At 33.8% G+C, this 21,925-nt stretch overlaps 1 protein-coding gene across 2 annotated transcripts in view; it reads right to left on the bottom strand.

The window, feature by feature from the left end:
* Nucleotides 1–21,925, bottom strand: part of CCDC171 (coiled-coil domain containing 171) — a 425,369-nt gene that overhangs the window by 234,176 nt on the left and 169,268 nt on the right. For both annotated transcript variants that reach the window (XM_011990859.1, XM_011990858.1), the window contains 5 exons: nucleotides 20,652–20,758; nucleotides 18,788–18,877; nucleotides 17,557–17,757; nucleotides 14,485–14,652; nucleotides 12,749–12,937 (listed from right to left, as the gene is read on the bottom strand). In XM_011990859.1, coding sequence (XP_011846249.1) covers nucleotides 12,749–12,937; nucleotides 14,485–14,652; nucleotides 17,557–17,757; nucleotides 18,788–18,877; nucleotides 20,652–20,758 — 755 coding nt within the window. The remainder of the gene's footprint in view (nucleotides 1–12,748; nucleotides 12,938–14,484; nucleotides 14,653–17,556; nucleotides 17,758–18,787; nucleotides 18,878–20,651; nucleotides 20,759–21,925) is intronic.

The raw sequence follows: 21,925 nt of genomic DNA, 5'->3' as shown, positions 1-21,925 counted from the left end.
AAAAATATCAGCCAAGTGCAGTGGTATGTGTATAGTTCTTGCTACTCAAGCGGGTGAAGGTGGGAGGATCTCTTTAGTCCAGGAATTTGAGACCAACCTAGGTGACAGTGCAAGACCCTGTCTCCATAAAAACAAAACAAAAAAAAAAAATTGCATTGATTAGTTACTAAATTACACGTACTCGGAAAAGGGACAAGTAAATCAGCTAGTGTGGTATAATGCTATGATAGAGACATTCCAGGTTGCCAGAGGAATACAAAAGGGCACTAAAACAAACTTTGGCAGCCATATTCTATCAATGGGACTATGTCCCAGAACTCCACACAAAGACCACTAGTAAAGCAAGTGGTGTCCCACAGGGAGTGCTAAAAGGAGCAAGAAACTCTGAGAGGCAGTAGCTATGCAGACTGCTTGCAAGAGGATGTGCGACAACCCTCTTAAAGCAGGCACACTTTAAGGAAAAATAAAACTTGACACTTGACTTGTAGCTAGATTAAAGCAGGAAGACTCGCATGTGGAAAAGGAAGAGCCAGAAAATAGCATAGTATGCTCTAAGGATGGAAATAATTCAGAATGCCTGAAGAACTGAGAGAAATGATGGAAATTTGGAAAGTACACAGGTAACAGAGGACTGAGTACCTAATGTGCTACACTAAGAAACTTAACTTTATCTGGAGAGGTATGAGAAGCCATAAAATCCTGGAACTGTCCTATTGTTAGTAAAGGGATGTGAGAATTAGAAACATAATAAAGATGGCCAGGGGTAGCAGTAGAGTTGCAGCAGTTGGGAGTAGGATGAGGGGAACAAATGAAAATCACAAAGGTTAATTCCATATTCTCTTCAAAATCAATTTCATCTGTTCAATTAGAGGAAAAAAAGAAAGTTACAGAAAACCTAGAAAATGTAAGAGGCAAACTAGCAATACTTGGGTAAATGAAAATAAAAGTGAACCTCAGTGTCTCAGGCAGAAGTGTTTTCAACAAAAATTACACACAAAATTACAAGAAAAATTGTGCGTGTAGATACAGGTAGAGATAGAGACACTGTATCCTAAAGTCAGTATCTTAATAATGGAGAAAAACCTAAAGCATTCTTACCAAGTTCCGGAACAAGGCAAGAATACCCACTATCTCCAGTAGTATTTAACATTGTATTTGGTGTGTTATTAGCCAGTGCAACTAGGCAACAAAAAGCAAGTAGAGACATAAGAACTGGCAAAGAAGAAGTAAAACTATCTCTACTTATAGAACATGTGATCATAAATCTAGAAATACCAAAAGATCCAATGACAGAATTCAAACAAAAAAAAAGTCACTAAGGTTAAAATATATGAAATTAACACACAAAAAAATCAACAGCTTTTTGTTCACAGCAACATTATTCACAATAGCCAAAAGGTAGGAAAAAAACAGAAATGCCTAACCGGGGATGAATGAATCAACAAAATGTGGTATATCCACACAACAGAATATTATTCAGCCTTAAAAAGGAATGGAGAACTAATACATGGTACAACATAAATTGAAAAATTATGCTAAAAGAAAGAAACCAGACACAAAAGGCCACATTTGTATGACTCCATTTATATAAAATACACAGACTAGGAAAATTTGTAGACACAGAAAACACATTTTTGGTCACCAGGGGCTGAGGAGAAGAAGGAACAAGGAGTGACTGCTTAACGGGTTCAGGGTTTCTGTTCGGAGTGATGAAAAGTTCAGGAGCTAAATAGTGGTGATGGTTGTGCAATACTGTGAACATACTTAATGCCACTGAACTATATACTTTAAAAGGATCAAAATGGTAAATTACATGTCATGTATATTTTACCACAATTTAAAATATCAATATCCTTAATATATACAGATAAACAAAAAAGAAGGTAACGGAAGAGAAAACTCCATTTAGAATTCCATAATAAAAAAGATAGAATAATTTAGGAATCAATTTAGCCTGAAATGTAAAAAATCTATATGAGGAAAAGTTTTAAATACAGCTGAAAGACACAAAATAATACTTCAAACTTCAACAGCCTAACTCATCACAAAGATTCAATTATTCCTAAGTAAATTGATAAACATAGTGCAATTCCACTAAAAAACAAAGCAGTTTTTTTCTGGAGCTAGGCAAGTTGAGTTTAACCCTGAAAAAGAAGAGGAATGAGAGGGGAACAGCCCCACCACATATTGAAACACCAACAAAACCTCTAATTAAGGCTGGGCACGGTGGCTCACCCCTGTAATCCCAACACTTTGGGAGGCCAAGGCAGGTGGATCACCTGAGATCAGGAGTTTGAGACCAACCTGGCCGATACGGTGAAACCCTGTCACTACTAAAAATGCAAAAAAACCATTAGCCAGGCACGGTGGCACAGGCCTGTAATCCTCGCTACTTGGGAGGCTGAGGCAGGAGAACTGCATGAACCTGAAAAGCAGAGGTTGCAACAACCCAAGATCGCGCCACTGCACTCTAGCTTGGATGACAAAGCAAGACTCTGTCTCAACAAACAAACAAACAAACAAACAAACAAAAAAACCTCTAATTTAAAAATCATGTTATTTGTACATTAAAACAAAAGACCAATGGAACAGAATAAACAGCTAGAAACAGATCTAGGCACAAAAAAAACTTCAGTGATAAAGGTAGCAATTCAAAGCAGTGGGAAAAAGACAGACTAAATGGTGGTGAAATAACTAGATGGCCTTTTGGAAAAAAATATAAAAGTTGATCTACACCTGACATTTTATACAAAAGTAAATTTCAAATAGACCATAAATCTATACGTAAAAAAAAATGAAACCACAGAAATATTAGAAGAAAATGCAGGCAAATTACTTAATCTTGGTATAAAGATAGGATTGCTAAAACTAAAAATTCAGATGCATAAAAAGAAAAGATCAATTAACAGATTAAAAAATACACATTGGAGGGCCAGGCACAGTGGCTCACACCTGTAATCCCAGCACTTTGGGAGGCCGAGGCAGGTGGATCACGAGATCAGGAGATCAAGACCATCCTGGCTAACATGGTGAAACCCTGTCTCTACTAAAAATACAAAAAATTAGCCAGGTGTGGTGGAACGTGCCTGTAATCCCAGTTACTCAGGAGGCTGAGGCAGGAGAATCACTTCAGTCTGGGAGGCGGAGGCTGCAGTGAGCCAAGATCGAGCCACTGCACTCCAGTCTGGGCAACAGAGCAAGACTTGCTATCAAAAAAAAAAAAAAAAAAAAAAAAAAAACATTGGTATTATATAAATAATTTGATTTCAAAGTTTCCAGTTCACTCCTACTAGAACCCAAATCTCAGTGGATACTGTGAGGCCTATTATTTCTCTATTTTAATGGGAATAGTTTGAATATTATAGTGCTTATTCATATTGCAGGCATTGTTCTAAATGCTTTACATATATTCTTTCTAATCCTTATACTAAACTATGAGGTTGGCACAGTTTTACTGATAATAAAATTGAGGTTAAGAGAAGTTACACAATTTGCCCAAACTCCTTCAGCTAGGTTTATCTAATTCTCTTACTAACTTTTTTGTCTTTACTGAACCAAGGTTCTCCCCTCAGGTACCAACATCTCCACATGTCTTCCCCTTCTCCCACTGTCCTCAACCTGATGATCAAGGAGAGGATGATCTGTTCCCTTAGTATACAGGTATTAGCCTCACCACCACTTTTCATAATTTAACATGTTCTGTAGAACCCCCGGGTCCTTTGCCTTCCATCTCCCCTAACACTATTCGAATACTAACAATCTTCAGAGCCCATTTCAGGTTCTGTCTATTCTATGACTCATTTTACTATCATTTTCCTTCACACTAATCTTGACCTTCTCTGAACTTAAGTTCAGAGAACTTAAGTCACTCAGGCATTTAACTTCTACACTACTTATTTTTTCATGTGTGTATATCTACTCTCCCTCAAATACAAGACTGCTAGTTCCTAGAGGTTAGGAATTATTTACTATAGTGTCTGTCACAGTGCTCTATACCCTATAGATATTTAATAAATATTGAAGGAATTAAATAACCCTTTATAAAATCATACCTGACTTTGCTTAGCACAGTGTTTTGCCCATAATAGACACGGAATAAATGCCCAATTAATGAAAAAAGCTTTACAATGTAAAGGATTAGAAAAAAGAAAAATATAATTTAAAAAACAAAATTTCCAAATGTAATTTGGAACTTATCTACATGTCAGAATTCTGGTTTAAATTAATTCTGACTTTCCATAGGGAACTACTTTCAGAGGTATTGCATTATTTACTGTGAATTATTCTTGAAGAACAAAGCCTGTTTGATTGTAAGGGTGGAAACAGCTATAGAGCAAATTTGCCTTTAAAAAAAAATCTAATGTTTTCCACCCAAGGAGATTAAAAGCCAGTATTTTTAAAACAAACAGAAGGAACATCGCTTTCACATGGGACAAAAGCATTCCTAGTACTGAAATAACCTGCTCCTCAGTGTGTCTAATTTCAAAAAATAATATTCTCAAATTCCCCCACAAAAACATTCCAATCCTGAAGGAAAAAAACTAAAAATATAGAATGCATATCTTTTACACAAAATTCAATAGCATAACAAAAATACTACATAATTTCACCAGTTTTCCTTTACTCCCTAATAAATTCAAAGTACATCCATAATGGGGAGAAAGGACAGCTTTTTTCCTTAATGAATCACGGACTTACTTCCTGAAATACATGAGCTTTGAGGGATGCCTTACTGGCTTACAGCACTCTGTGAACTCTGAGACTCTGGGCCAGAAATTAGACACTTCCCTAGGGAGTAAAATTCTTTTGTATCACTCTTGCTCGCTGCGTTCTTGCTCTTTATGTTGGCAAAAGGGCAAATTGCAAACTGGACATTCAATGACATATAGACATCAAAGGACTTCATTTAAAGTGTCTTATTTTTGTAAGTTTCATATCTTGCCTTTTTAAGTTATGGTAATATTTTAAAATATAACAAACATAAATTCACCTGCTTTCTCTATTATGGAAATGTTTCTCTGTTTAAAAATAAGAATACTCTGTAGGAAACTGAAACTCTCAGACATTGCTGATGGGATTGTAAAATAGTGCAGCCATTTTCAAAAACAGTTTGGCAGTTCCTCAAAAAGTTAAACACAGAATTATCATATGATCTAGCAATTCTATTATCTAGTCTTCATATACACACACACATTCTCAAGCCCCATAATGGTTATTTATTTAATTTTAAAACACTATCTTCATTACGTAAATTTAACACAACAAAAATATGTGCCAAAAATGGTATGTGCCTGTGTTTACTGTTTTGTTTCTAAAGCACTGTAAATTATAAAATACCCTTTGGATAAACCATACCCTCAAAAGAACAGAGTTCTTTTTATCGGAAGACTGGGAATAAATGTGTCAATACAGGCAAGATGTATGGATTGCTTATTGTTAAGAGATATTACCTCTGACTGTCTGGAAAATTAACAATATTATCTCTAAATTCTGATGTGTCCCGTATCTCCCTTCTTTCTGTGCTTTCAGATCCTGGCAACAGGGCCCAGGTTGGCTCCAGTCTCCTCTACTAAGCCTCCTCAAACTTTGACCATCTCCTCTTCTAAATTTATAGCATTCTTTTGGCAACTAATTATGTACAGCCTATGATAAACCTTGTATTATTTACTTTTTCATGTATCTCCCCAATTATACGTTACGCTTTTGAGAAAAAAACTATATAGTATACCTCTTTGTTACTACCACAGCATGAAACACAGTGTACTATATATTTGGTATATAACATAGTTTTTTATTAATATTAATTAAATTATGTAAAAATTATCTTGATATTCTTATCTACAGTAGCAATTTTATGATATAGTGTATTAAAACTTCAGTTTCTCAGGAAAAAAACTCTGAGAAATACAAATTAAGAGAACTACCATTTGTGGGTGGCTGACAATGTAGCACTATTTAGACTTTTCTTACATTATCATGTTTAAACACTAGTTAATCTAGAATCACTTTAAAAAGTGAGTTCCAGCCAGGCACGGTAGCTCACGCCTCTAATCCCAGCACTCCCAGAGGCCAAAACAGGCAGATGGCTTGGGAAAACATGGCAAAACCCCATCTCTACAAAAAAAAATACAAAAAATTAGCCAGGTGTGGTAGTGCATGCCTATAGTCCCAGCTACTCAGGAGGCTGAAGTGGTAAGATCACCTGAGCCCAGGAGGTCAAGGCTGCAGTGAGTCGAGACTGCAGCACTGCACTCCACCTCGGTGACAGAGTGAGACCCTGTTTCAAAAAAAAAAAAAAAGGAAGAAAGAAAGAAAAAGAAATATGAGCCGGGCACCGTGGCTCACATCTGTAATCCCAACACTTTGGGAAGTCAAAGCAGGTGTATTGCTTGAGCCCAGGAGTTCAAGGCCAGCCTGGACAACAGGGCGAAACCCCATCTCTACTAAAAAAATACAAAAATTAGCAGAGCATGGAGGCGTGCCCTGTAGTCCCAACTACTCGGGAAGCTGAGGTGGGGGATCTCTTAAGCCTGGGAGGTTAAGGCTGTAGTGAGCTATGATCGCATGACTGCCCTCTAGCCTGGGCAATGTAGTGAGATACTAGCTTTAAAAAAAAAGAAAAAAAAAACAAAGGAATATGAGTTCCATAAATATGACACTGAGATGTCATTACACCTATTTACAGATACTGCTTTATATATAAAAATAGCATTATCTTTCTAAAAGAAGCAGTATTAGAATATAATGCAAAAGGGACTGGAAGATAAGGATGGTAATAAGGTACTAAAACAGTCCATAACATTCACTTTGTAATTTCTAAATGCCAAGCAATGGGCTAGACATTTTACATACGGTTATGTTTATTCTCATCCTGTCCCTAGAACTTCCTTACCACACAAGTAAGTAGTATCAGTTGTCTGAACCTTAGATTCCTCGCTTGTAAAATAGAAATGATACTTAAATGACCTATCTCATATGCCTGTGGTGGGGCTTACATAAGAAAAGACATGCGGCTGGGTGCGGTGGCTCATGCCTGTAATCCCAGCACTTTGGGAGGCCAAAGCGGGAGGATCACAAGGTCAGGAGATCGAGACCATCCTGCCCAACATGGTGAAACCCCGTCTGTACTGAAAATACAAAAATTAGCTGGGCATGGTGGTGGGCGCCTGTAATCCCAGCTACTCAGGAGGCTGAGGCAGGAGAATCGTCTGAATCCAGGAGGCGGAAGTTGCAGTGAGCCGAGATCAATGCCACTGCACTCCAGCCTGGGTCACCGGGCAAGACTCCATTTCAAAAAAAAAAAAAAAGAAAAAGAAAAGACGTGCAAAATATGCAAAAGCATTGAAAATTACATCAAGCACCAAGCAAATTCAACTGCTAATATTGTAATTAGCAAAAACAATTTCTAAAGCAATTATTTGAAAAGTAGTCAGAAGTATCTTTCAAAATTTCATTAGAGGTATCCATTCCCGTGGACTCACAGTCTATCAGAACATAGTGTACACGTGATTATATCTAACTCTCTGAATCATTGCAGGCTGGCATGTATACCTTCAGGAATTATCACCTCCAACAATATCAATAAGCTCCACTTTATCTCTGAATATTCTTGGAGTTCAATTATGAAGAAAAAGTTTCAACACCTACTAACACTTTATGACTCACCTGGGTTTCTTGCCAAATACACTCTCAATACCATGGTAAAAGAGGAATAAAATGCAACATAGCATGACGAACTTAAATTTCCCTGAGTTTTGTTCTCCATTCTAAACTCACTTGATTTTTACTAAAATGTCAAATAAATCTAAAGTGTTTACAATAAACATTACATCAAGGGTAACTCTTACTTGACAGTAAAAAAACTTTACTTCTAGAAAGGAAGTTCTTGTTCCAATAACTATCTTTTTCAAACAGAAAAGAAACAAGAACATAAATACTAAGATTACAAAAGCAAAGTTAGTAAATGGAATGGTATGTGGCACTGGGCCCAGATACTTTAGTAGGCATAGACACTTGAGATATATTTACATGATGGCTCCAACGTATTTAAATTCAAGAACTACCCAACATGTGGCTAGCAAACTTTACCCAATACTAAAAACATGCTGTGATAGTAAAATCAGGCTACATTCTCTGCAAATTTCATTTTTCTAGTAGCATTTACACTAATTGTTTTAAAGCTTAGACATTAAAAAAGTCTTAGAAATATTAGATTCTTACAAACATTACTTTTCTAATATCTTTTACATTTTTTCATACAAAAATCAATCAAATCCAAATATTGTTTTTTACTTTAATGTAGTGTCTTTTACTAATCACTTCTTTACAATGGCCAAACATTAAACATAAGACTCTAAGAATAAGTTATTTATTTCCCAGCAGATGGAACGTACTGAGGGTTATGCTCATGACACCAAACATCCTCTATAACTCACAATCCTATATAACAACCGGGGATATTTTCCCCCTCGTGTCCTTATCGACGTAATTTTTGAAAATGTATTAAGTAATGTAAAATGAAATTTTTTTATTTGCATTGCACTCTTGGGGGTAAAAAATATAGAATCATAAAATTTCCTAAAATAAAATTTACAGGTCCTATCATATGTATTATAATAACAGCTTATCAAATACAATACCAAAATAAATTGCTGCAGTATATTCAATTATATTTGATAAAAATGCAAATATGTAGGTAAACAATACAGAATATACGCCAATTTATTTTATTTTATTTTATTTTATTTTTGAAAAGAGAAAAAAGTGAATTGCTATGCCTTCTTGTAGATTTCAAACAGTTCAGGACACTGATGAAAAAAGAAGTTGGAAGACTCACACTACCTGATTTTAAGACTTAGTAAAAGGTTAGAGTGATTAAATCAGTATAGTATTGAAAAAAAAAGAATTAGACACATAAATAACTGGAATAGACAAGAAAGTCTAGAGGTAGATTGACACAAACGTGAACTGATTTTTGATAAAAGTGCAACGGCAATTCAGTAAAGGACAGTGATTTCAATAAATGGTACTGGAATGGACATGAATATGAAAAAAAAAAACTGACCTTAATCCATACCTCAAACCTTTACAGAAACTAACTCAAAATTGATCATAGACCTAGATGTAAAACCTAAAACTATAAAACATATAGAAAAAAAAAATGGAGAAAATCTTGGTGCCTATAATCTTAGTCAAAGAGTTCCTACATGTAACATCAAAAGTATAATCCATAAAAAAAACTGATAAGTGGGTCATCAAAATTTGAAACATTTGCTTTGCAAAAGTACTGCTAACAAAACAGTAGAAAATATTTACAAATCACATATCTGACAAATGACTTGAACATGCGATATGTAAATAACTCTCAAACTTTGACGATAAAAAAACACACAATCCAATTAAAAACTGAGCAAAATATCTGAAAAGATAATTCACCAGAAAAGATATACAAATAGCAAATAAACATATAAATAAATGATTAATTTACTAGGCAGTAGGGAAAATGTAAATAGAAATCACAATGCCATGGCACTACACACTTATTATAATGGATACAATTCAAAAGAAAAAAACGATGAAGCCATACACTGGCACAGGTGCAGAGCAACTGGAAATCTCTTACATTGCTAGTGAGAATGCAAAATGATACAGTCACTTTGAAAAACAATTTAATAGTTGCTTAAGTTATACTTACCATATAACCATATAAATATACACTTACCATATAATCTGGAAATCAAACTCGTAAGTATTTACCCAAGATAAATGAAAATTTATGATCACACAAAAACCTTTTCATGGATGTTTAAAGCATCTTTACTTATAATTACCAAAAAAAAAAAAAGAAAAAAAAAGGCAATCCAAAGGCCCATCAGCAAGTATTTGGATAAAATTTTACAGCCATACAATGGGACATTATTAAGCAGTAAAAAGGAACGCACTACTGATACATGCAACAGTGTGACTGAATCTCAAATATATTTTGCTAAGTAAAAGTAACCAGACCCAAAAGGCTATATACTGTATGATTCCATTTATATGACATTCTGGAGAGGGCAAAACTATATAGATGGACAAGTCTGTGGTTTCTAAGTACGGCCAACTGTTTTTTCACAAAGGTACCAAGGCTATTCAGCTAGGAAAGTGCTGAACAAGTGATGTGGGAACAATAAATGAAGGGGGAAAAAATGAAACTCTACCTAACATCACACACAAAAATTAATTTGAAAAGAATCACAAACTTAGACGTAAAAGCTAAAACTATGAAACTTCTAGAAGAAACAAGAGATTATCTTCCCAACCTTGAGGTAAGGAAAAATCATTTCACATATATAAATAAATAGCCAAAAGAGAAACAGATTTATAAGTTGGACTTCATCACAATTTTAAAACTTATATGATCATCAAAAGAAACAACTGAAAAGGGAAGCATGAGATTCAGAGAAAATATTGCGATGCATATACATGACAAAGGATATGCATCCAGAATATATAAAGAATGCTTAGAAATCAGTAATAAAAACACAAATATCTCTATTTTTTACATGAGAAAACAGTAGAAGAGACACTTTACAAATGAAGATATGTGAACAGCCAATAAGTATATGAAAGGTGCTCAGCATCATGAATCACCAAAAAAATGTTACTTTAAACCACAATGAAACACGATTTTAAAACCACTATATTGACTAAAATTTAAAAGACTGACAATACTAAGTGCTGCAGAGGATGTAGAACAATGGAAACTTACATATTTTGCTGGTGGAAATAAAAAATGGCACAAGCTGTTTTTAGAAACTTTTGACAGTTTCTTACAAATACACATATATCCTATGACCTGGCAACTGCACTTCAGTAATTAACCAAGAGAAATAAAACCATATGTTGACAAAAGACTTGTACAATAATGTTTGCGGCAATTTTATCTATAATATCTAAAAAACAGAAACAACTAAATATCCATCAACACACAATCCATCAAATAGGGGTGCTGTGATAAAATGGAATGCTATGTGACCATAAAGAAGAATGAAGTACTGATACGTACAACAACATAAATGACATTATGCTCAGAACATTAATATTGAGTGAAATTAGTCAAACACCAGACTACTGAATGATTCCACTTACATGAAATTCAAGAACAGGTGAAAACTAATCTACGATGACAGGCATCAGAACAATAGTTGCCTATGAGGCATAAAACTGACTGGAAGAGAGAATACGAGAACATTCTAGGGTAATGAAAATGTTTGAAGTCTTAAATGGAGTAATGATCACATGGGTGTTTACGTTGATCAAAACATCAAATTGTAGTTACCATAGTCTAGGAAGGGTGTGTTGGGGGAGGAAAGGGATGGAGAGAGGTAGGTTAAAGGGTACAATTATACAGTTAGAAGGAATAAGGTCTAGTGTTCAAAAGCACAGTAAGGTGACTTTATTAACAACAATATATTGTATATTTCACAATAGCAAGAAGAGAAAATTTGAAATGTTCCCAACACAAAGAAATGATAAATGCTCAAGGTGATAGATATCTTACTCTGGCTTGAGCATTACACATTCTATGCATATATTAAAATATCACATGTACCCCATAAATATGTACAAATATTACATATCAAATAAATACTTTTTAAAAACATCAAACTATACACTTAAGATCTGTGCATGTCACTATATATCAGTGCTACCTCTACAAAATTAAAATAAATTGTTTAGGTCTTTTACTTCAATACTAGAAAATGCAGAGCATATAATATAGTAGTTTGCATACAATGAAAAAATTACTACTTTTAGATGGTACATTTGTTGATTCATTCAAATTCATATAGAAAGGCATAAGTTCATACAGAACCTTTAAATCTGGGGATGCAGAATGGCCCGATTTAATATGATAACAACAGTAATAATTGTATTTGTATATGTGTATGTATATATATTTATATAGTTTGGTTATTTTTAATTAGACTTGCCAAGCACGAATGGATCAAATAAAGAGGCTAAATACTGAATCAACCATGGGAAGAATATACAACCTTTTGGTTTGTAAGTATCCTAACTTAGGAACAAAAGTGACCTATTAATAAATTCAATGCCAAAAAATTATACCCTATCATCATATTATTCCTGATTACGTGAAGATAACAGTTAACAATATAAATAATTTTGATGATAATTTGTGTAGAAAAATACATGGTTATGTTAACAACCCATAACTTCTACTCTCAATCAAGATATAATACATAATACAACTCATAGTGAATTACTTTTGCTACATGGCCTACAACGATAACACTAGTTCTTATATAATGCCAGTAGGCATAAGAGATTTTAACCCAAATAAATTTAAATGATGGTTCACATAGGAACCTCCACAAATGGAGTAAACTGGATAAAGGAATACCTACACTAAAATTGACAATATGTTACCAAATACTTTAATCTTTTATTTTAAAAATAAATAAAGGAAATATAATTTTAGCATTTAATTAACTGATCAATGCATTTTGGGATATTTTAATCAGAAACCCATATATTTCCAAACTTACATGAAAGACAATCCTTAATATACACCCATACATACACACATATGTGTGTGTATCTAAACATATATATGTGCATCTAAACAAGTTCTATGAAGTTCTTAAGAAGTTTAAACCGATTTAGCATTGCTACTAGAAAAAAAAACGTTCCTAATGGTTACACTGAGTAACCCATTTTTAAGCCCTTTGTAAAGGTAGCATACCTGTGCCCTCTTCTGCACCTCCAGGAGGAGTTCAGAATACTGCAGCTCTAGTTCCTTCTTTTGTTTGTGCCAGCAGCTCTCTTGGGCTTTGATCTGTTCTGCCACTTTGGTAAAGGTGTCTTCCTGAGTCTGCTGAAGCTCTCTCATCGTGTCAGACTTGTTTTTACAGATATACTCTAGATGGCTTATCTATATGGGGAGATGCAACAGAGAAGGAAATATGCTCACAAGCTATTTCTTTGTGTCGTCTCCCCTAATAAAACACCCAAAATGTCCTACTGTATTTTATTCCTTAAGATCATATAAAAATTTTAACATAGAATGTAAATAAATTTTAAAAAAGAAAATAGCAGGGTAAACTGCCATACATTAGCAGAAAATTGTGTTATTTGTATACTTAGATGGCAAATTTTTCATCTTCTCTTTCTAATGAAGTTACTTATTCTATAATTAATTTGATTGACATTGAGAAAGATACTGTTACTTCTGGAACCAAGGCTCAAGCTATTCAAATATCTCAGCGGGAAAGAAAGTAAAGATTTAAAAATCTGCAAGCAGTTTGCATAAAATAAAGCAGAATGTTCTAACCATTTTTTGTTTCATATTCAAACACTGGAAAGAAAATCATCATTTTCTAAAATGTATGACTATTAAGGATGTTTTGAAACAATGAAAACTATTAAAAATATAATACCATCTCATAGGGTTAAAATACATTCATTTTAATTATCTTCAATTTTTAAATCCATTATGTACACATTCACAATCATGAGTAGCATCTGTGCCTCTCACAATTTATGCCCTCATTTCTTAGCCCTACATCTCAGTGTCTATGGTTGTGTTTGTCAATAGGACCAAGATAAAATGCTCAATAATAAAAAAATCACCCTGAAATTAGGTCAATATGCTGTTTTATTACTTCAACAGAATTTTTTTTAACTTACAGGACAGTTTTTCTCTTCTTGTTCCTTAAAAGCAAATGTCATTGCAACTAAGACCTGGAAACTAAACTGACTACGTTCAATAGACCCAGGATCAGAACCAGTGTCTTCAATGGGGGTATATGTTGATCTGCTAAGCCACTGTAATTTTCTATAACCAAAAGCAGGTTTTTAAATATTTGCTGGAGACTGATTTCCTAGAGTTGTGAGATAGTAATGCTACCATAAAGGTCTACTACATTCTCCTATAAAATACACTTTTTGCATTCTAAAGCACGGAACGAGTTTTCTAATACACACTTTGTTGTATTTCGAGAAGCAAATCATAAGCATATAATTTAAAATGTTTAAGTGCTTTTAAAAATAACACCTTATATTTCCTAAGTAAAGAATTTTAAGATCATGTTTTTGAATAACTGTATCCTGTTTCTATTTTATGCTAACATAAAGAGTTGGTTTATAAATGTAAATGACTAAGTTCTTTGAATTGCTTCATCAGTAAGATTAATTTATTTTCTTTTAATTAGGTCCCTGTGGCTAATACTGGCTAGTAGTATTAGCATGTCCTGCACAGAAAGTGGAGCTTAGAGACTTCATACAGACTTCAGTCACATTTACATGCCCACAGCAATGGCATCAAACTGAGTTGTAGACAAGCCATAATTAATGGTATTGAATTATTAACATCCAAATTCTTTTTGAAATAAGATGAATGTCAGCCCCTCTTAATGATACTGTGATGTGGACAAATGTCACTGAATTTAATAGAGGTATCTGGTGCCTGAGGACAGTTACCTTCTCATTAGCCCTGTTGAGGTCTGCAATCAGGGCATCAACATTCTCCTGTAAGACTGCACAAAGCTCAGACCAAGAGAATTTATCCAGCATGCCTTCTGGTTGTTTTATGAGCACACAGCCTGCTACCAAGTGCTGATACAAGGTGTGAAGAAAGGTTAGCTTCTCCTGCAGGAAAAAAAAAAAGAAAAATTATTTGCTGTATATAAACATTGTAAGAAGTAAAATACATAATACAAATGATGAAGAGTTAATTTCAAAAACCTGAAAAGGAAATTATAATACTCAAGTCTCAGAATATTTTAATGACTTTTTTATATTCAAAACTAAGCACCAGATAAAACATTTGGAACTGCTTACACTTGGTATTCAAAATCAAAATCTGAGTCTAGAAGCCAGAAGACCAAGATTCATTCCCAGCTCTGCTACTGATGAGGTTGTGATTTGAGTAAACACCTGTTCAGGCCTAAGTTTCCTTAGCTATCACACGAAGTGTCTGGATTGGACTCATTGTTTATAAGCCTATCTAACTGTAACTCAGTATAGTAATTCTATAATTTAATATTTACATTTGCCAAAATAGATACTACTTGTCAAAAAACAATACAGAAAAAAATAGTGTTATTCAACTCTGATGAAAAAAAGTTATACCAATATCTGTACTTTACATGGACACAATTACTCAGCTTTCTTCTTCCTCCAGAGATTCCAGTTTACTTACTACTTATAGGAAATCTATCCCAAGCCCCTTAGGCAAAGCAGATAGTGATATGAAAGATATGGAAGATGGGCTCATTTGTTTTCCGCACTTATAAGTTCATATAGTATTTGGCACACTGGGCATTTGTAGGTGTTTAAATATTATAAAGTAACAGCAAAAAAAAATGGATATAGCTGCTTAAGACATACTTTTGAAAATGTCCAATTAGAAATATGTTTTTTAAAAGTCCTTTAAAATTATATTACCACTTCAGTAATTAAATAATCCATTGCTGAATGACTTAGAAACCACTATGCTGCAGAATTCATATAAAGCAGATCACATTTGAACACATGAGGAGGGTTTATTTACTATAATGTCAAACAGTGCTCTTTATAAGGTGTTTCATCTATAAAGTCCCAAAGCATGGAACTCAAAGACAAGGTAACTGTGAAGCTGCAAAATGAATATTTTTATTTTATATAGATAAAAAAGTTCCCTCAAGATTTTTTAATAGATCAGCAGGAAGAAACTTTTAAAAGGGATAAATTTAAAAAGAAAATTTAGAAAGTCTATTATACATTTTTTAAAAACTGAATATAGCATATGCAACAGTTTTATAATTAGAAATTATAGAGAATATTTTCTTACAAATATCAAAATGTAAATCTTTAGTTCACTATGTATGCCACCTTACTTTTTTTCCAAAAGCAATAATTTAAAAAACAAAAAATTTAAAAATGTAGTTACAACAACAAATTTAAGAGATCAGATTTTTTCACAAATACGCTATGCCTTTTCATAAGCAGTTAATGATGACTTTCGCATTTTTTAACTAGGTCAAAATGTTTTAAAGTCTTATTAAATATAACTTAACAAATACATAAAAATCTTCCTCCTGTGTTTTGCCTACTGATCACATTCGTTCTCAAGGAAGTTCATCCTTAAGGATAATTCATTGTGTCGCTATTATGTCCTTTTTGCTTGGGCTGTGATAAACCAAGCATGATAATCATCCATTTGGCATGAAAAGAGACTCCAAAATCCAAAATCAATTCACACATGTTGAACCCAACCACACTGCTGTAGACATGCTGACTTTACAATACAGTCAGGCTTCTAGTTTCCTTTACTTTAATCATTATCTGATGTGTAGAGCAATTCCAACCCCTTCATGTGGACACAATTTAAATCCCAGACTGTAAAAAGAGTGGAAAGAATGTTTCCTTTTTACTCTCTTGGCATTCATGTTCATATTTGTTGGAGTAATGAACTCAATATGCAGGATGACTTAGATAAACCAGTTCCACTAGCTAGACTAGCTCTATAATCCATAGGGTAAAAAGAACTAGAAGATAATTCCATTCACACAGGCTCATACGAAATATGAAATTTGTGCCATAATATTTTTATAAGCCATTAATAAACACAAATGGATAGGCAACTCTCCAGGGGGGCTAAATGAAAAGTTTTAATTTTATGGGAATTTTATTTTTCTAAATTTTATTAACATTCTATAATCACACAGAGTAAGGAGGCTATCTGTTAAAGTAGATATTATTACTGTTTTACAAATAAGGAAACTAGGCCGGGCACAGTGGCTCAGGCCTGTAATCCCGGTACTTTAGGAGGGGAGGCCGAGGTGGGCAGATCACCTGAGGTCAGGAGTTCGAGAACAGCCTGGCCAACATGGTGAAACCCCATCTCTACTAAAAATACAAAAATTAGCCAGGCATGGCGGTGGACACCTGTAATCTCAGCTACTTAGCAGGCTGAGGCAGGAGAATCGCTTGAACCTGGGAGGTGGAGGTTGCAATGAGCCCAGATCACGCCACTGGACTCCAGCCTGGGCGACAGAGCAAGACTTTGTCTCAAAAAAGAAAAAAAATAAATAGGAAAACTAAGATGTGGAGAGGCTAAGTTGTATAGCTTGTCCACAGCCAAACCATTTATAAACAGAAGTATCAGGATCCAAGTTCAGGTCTATCTGATTATAAAATACTTATTCTTTCCACCATATCAATCTACCAAGCTACTGAAATAAAAAATAATTTTGTCATTGGCAAACAGGCAAACCTTGAAAGGACTGTTAGGAGCACAGTTACTTGAGTTACAATGTTCTAAAAGTCAAAAAAGATAGTTGTACAAACGATAATCAAGAAAATGATTTGTGCAAGTTATAGTACTTCTCTCACAAGAGAGAATGACACAAGAGTAATGAAGTGAGTGATTTTGCAGCTGTCACGAACATTTCAAAATACTCTGCTCAGAACAATTTTCTTAATTAAATACAAGTAAAAATAGTCACTTGATGTGTAACACTGAGATTAGTGAAAGGCCTTTCCTGACAGTCATTGAGTCTCAGGTAATACCTCAGCATCCTTATGGAAAGCCTGGGAAAGCTTCTGCAGTTCACTTTCAGACTGGGCTGCTTGAGCCTTTTCTTTCTCCCAACAGTGCAGCACATTTTGTAGTTCCACTTTTAAAGTGCTGATTAAAGCCTCTCGGTCTGCACATTTAGTGCGTAAATGACTTAACTCTTTATTGACATCAGCCAGTTTATCCTGAAGTTCCTGTCATAGATACCAAATAAAAAGATTGTAGAAAGGCCAGCCAACAAGGGGTGAGGGGACACTAGTATAAAATACATATTGAAAATTTTCAAAGCTTTACAATGAAAGAATCACAAAGGCAGGAAAGCATCTGTTTACATTAAAATATTTTACTGAATGTATTTTCTAAATATAATATCTTAGCTCAAAAATTAGAACATTTGTTATGTTTAAACATTTATATAAAATGTTAATATGATGACTTATTCCAAAAAGTTCTTTCAAGGCAGTTTCCTTTCAACCTATTTTTTTAAAACAATGTTGTAGCTCAAAATTTTTTAAATATTTTAAAATAAATATCTTACATTTAATATAAGCACATTTACTTTCCAATGACATGCCAACCACTTATAGAAATCTCAAATATGTGGCACAAAGTTCTGCTGAACTGTTTATTCCTTAAACCTAACAAATTCTATTGAAGTGTGTCCATGACAAACCCAACATGAAACAACAAAATAAAATTCCAGCAATACTGAGAAACTTCTGAGAGCTGACTCAGTATAATTTTGCAAAGATGTAGTACATAAAACCAGCACAGAAACTAAAATAAACTATAGTCCTGGGCCTTAGCCAGGTGTGGTCTCAGCCCATTAACAGACACGATGTACTGAAAACAATGGCTCCACCCTAAAATGATGAAAACTGACTCCAAATACGGATGTGCTTATGCAAAATATGTTTAATATGTACCTAAGGCTGGACATTTCATCTTAAATAATTATTTGAATCTCATAAGGTATTATTATTGAATCTAGGAAACAAATTTTCCTTTAACCAAAACAATTTCCAATCAAGTTTTAATTTTTTAAATGAAAAAAACATTCTTGTTACTCTTAATCAACAAGAAAAAATTAAAATTCTATCCATACATAGTTTAAAAAATACAAATATATATTTTCAGGTACCTCAATATCTCTACTTTAAAATATTCCCTAGATAACTACATTTGTTTCTTAATACAAAAGGTAAAAGTTATTCTAAATAATACCTTTATATTTTTAGTGTGAGAGTCTATCTTCTGTTTCGTAGAATCAAGTTCATCACATGCCTTTTCCCTAGCATCGTTCATGCTGTTTAGCTGATGAAAGAAAATGTAAGTAACTTTTTTACATTTTTCAAGGAGAGTACCTCAAAAGTTAATCTTTAAGTGCTTTTTATGCAATTACTTAAATATAAATGTTTCAATAGTAATTAAGAGTCTTCAAAAAAGTATTTCTTTTGGTTAAATACTATATAGCTTCTGTCACAAGTTCACATAGCTAAAAAGAAAAGAAAGCATTCAAGCTTAAAATATCACTGATGTTACTGTATTTTTACCACACATTCAGATAAAGGATTTCATTCTTGTTGTAAACAAATACAACTTTATTCTTAAAATCCTACTGGACCAAAATGCCAGAAGCAGGGGCATCTACAAGTAAAGAAAAGAGAACAGAGCTGAAGACTGTTCTTTCTATACATCATGAGGGTATTCACTGGTCTCTCACTCCATATGACAACTTCAGGGTCGGTCACATGCAGTCCTACTGGGAAGGCTTGTGGCAGGTCATCAGTTGGTCCTGCACCGCTTGTGATTTATTTTCTTTGACAGTTCATTCTTCTTTCTGTCAGACTGCTCTTTTTGCTTTCTTTGCAGCCACCCCCTTGGTCTCCCCACTGCTGTCTCTGGCACTGGTTCACAACAAAGCGCATTACTAAGCCAAAGCCTGCTGAGTCGACTTTTCAACTGTGCTGAGGATCATGTGACATTCATCCTCCCAAATAACAATTCGCTGTGGGTAATATGTTCCTAGTTACCCTGCAGCTTCCAGACCTAGGCCTCAGAAGAGTTTCATAAACTACTAACAATACAGGTTGTCTTGTCTCACTGGGAAAGACTTCATAATATTTGTTCTTCATAGAAATTTAATTATTTCGATGGTCATTTTCTTTTATGCCTTTTGAACAATTACCGAGGGTATTAAGAAGACTCACTTTTCCTTCTTTGTTCATCTTAGCAAGCTAAAATAAAATAAGCCGCATCTGAAATGTGAAATGTAACCGTTCTGTGGTGTTTATATTATATGAAAGAAAGAGATAAACACAAGGATAAACTCCAAATTCCTTGCTACGTCTCTTGTCTTTGACTCTAACAATCTGTTTGTTGCTTTGCTAACTAATTGTATTTAATGTAATTACTTCATAGGCTAATTTGACAAGATGTAACTAGACAAACTCTTCAATTTTTAAAGCACAAATTCATAAAACATTTTAATACCCAAGAAAATTATCAACCCACACATTAAACAATACAAATGAGATGATAAATAGAAGCATGAGCTTTTTCAATCAGCAAACTAAAAGCTCCCAGGCTACATCAAACAGATATTTGTTTTTTAAAAACTTCTAACAACACTTTACTCCCTTTAGAGAACGAAAACTAATTTCTCTCTTTTTTATTAAGACTTCCACAGTTTGTAGAAATCTTAACCTAAAACACTGACAAAACCTAAATTTCCAGTAGCTATACCAAACGTTGTAAAAACACATTAACATTTAAATACAGTACATATTAACTTAAACTACTTGCATAGTGTTTTCATTAAGACAGATAAATTATGAAGATCAAGAAGTGATAGAGTCTTTATAATTTTGAAAACAATAGTGTGACTGAAGAGTTACAAAAACGTAAGTGAGACATGACTTTAGGCCACACTTAAAGAAAGAACAGTGAAAGATAATGTATTATTTTTTGTATCTGTGAAGCTGTCAGTTCAACATTCCCAATCTTTTTGACCTTTGTAACAAGCAAGGAATACGTACTGGTACAGGCCGAAGGCTATATGTGTGCAGCCAAACAGTGCAAGTGTTACCTCATTAGATGCATCTTCCAGCTTGTTCTGGTAATCTGTCAAGGTACGCCTCAACGTCTCAAGGACAACAGAGAAGCTGGGAGGTTTATCTTTGTCCTTGTGGATGCCTAGAGAAAAATATAGGATGAAAATATACCCTTAAAGTCACAAAGGGACAAAAGTTAGGCAAATAGTAACAGAGATACTACAATTAGGTAGAGCCGAAAAGACATTATGAAACCTTGAGTAGAATTTTATTCTCCAAGTATGCTGCTGTATGGCCAAGTATTAATAGCCTTTCTAAACAAGCGGCCATATTAAAGTTCATAATATATCAAATTTAAATTTATGACTACTTTCTACCTTATCAAGACCCACATGGTAGTTAGTTTTTTTGTTGTTGTTGTTGTTGCTTTTTTATCATGTCTCCTAAGTAACTGCAGTGTTTGTACATACCTTTAATTAAATGAACAGTCTACACTACCACTGTTTGGGGGAGTTATGTACACTTACTGTGGTCCTTGTGTTTCTGATTAGTCAGGCTTTTTATACTGCACTATTTTGCTTAAATAATAATTTCTGAACCCAAGAGTATATAATTTTCTGTTATACTTGGAAATATTCTTCAATCCTTAAAATTCTCAAGTTACAATTTGAAATAAACAATAAAAATGCTATTATCTACATAGTCTACATCATGTTTCAATTAAAACCCTTAAAACTGATACTCATGGTAAAAGTATGAGTATTTCCATGTTATGCCTTCAAACTACTTTAATTTAGTTGGGCCATAAATTACGTTAGTTGAGCTAATAAAGGTCACATGATCAAATGCAGCTCCAAGTATTAATCCAAAAAATTGAGTTTCAAAAACTACTTTAAATTGATTGCTGATTGGACTATTCTTTAAGTGTTAAAAAGCAAGTAGCAAATTCAGTTTTAAAATATTCATATTGGAAATATTCTTGTTATTTCTCCTCATTGTATTTAGTAATATAAATATTTCAATATACAAGAAATAGATTTTCAACAACGCCAATTTCTAAGAGCAGCATTCATATTATACGTCCTACTATTCATTCATTCAACTAAATTACTGAATTCCCACTATATACCAATCTTAGGCATTAAGCATACAAAGATAAACAAGAAAGGTATAGCCTCTGTCTTTATAGAATTTAGGGTTTAATAAGAGAGAGAAAGACACAAGATAAAAAATTATATGACATTTATCCATTCTTCAAATATTCTATTATTAAAACTTATGGAGAAGTGGGGAAGGCAGTAATAAAGGA

The sequence above is a fragment of the Mandrillus leucophaeus genome, unplaced genomic scaffold, assembly GCF_000951045.1.
Source record: "Mandrillus leucophaeus isolate KB7577 unplaced genomic scaffold, Mleu.le_1.0 Scaffold384, whole genome shotgun sequence".
Classification (NCBI taxonomy): Eukaryota; Metazoa; Chordata; class Mammalia; order Primates; family Cercopithecidae; genus Mandrillus; species Mandrillus leucophaeus.
Note: the sequence above shows the minus strand (reverse complement) of the source record. Positions and strands in the feature narration are given on the sequence as shown.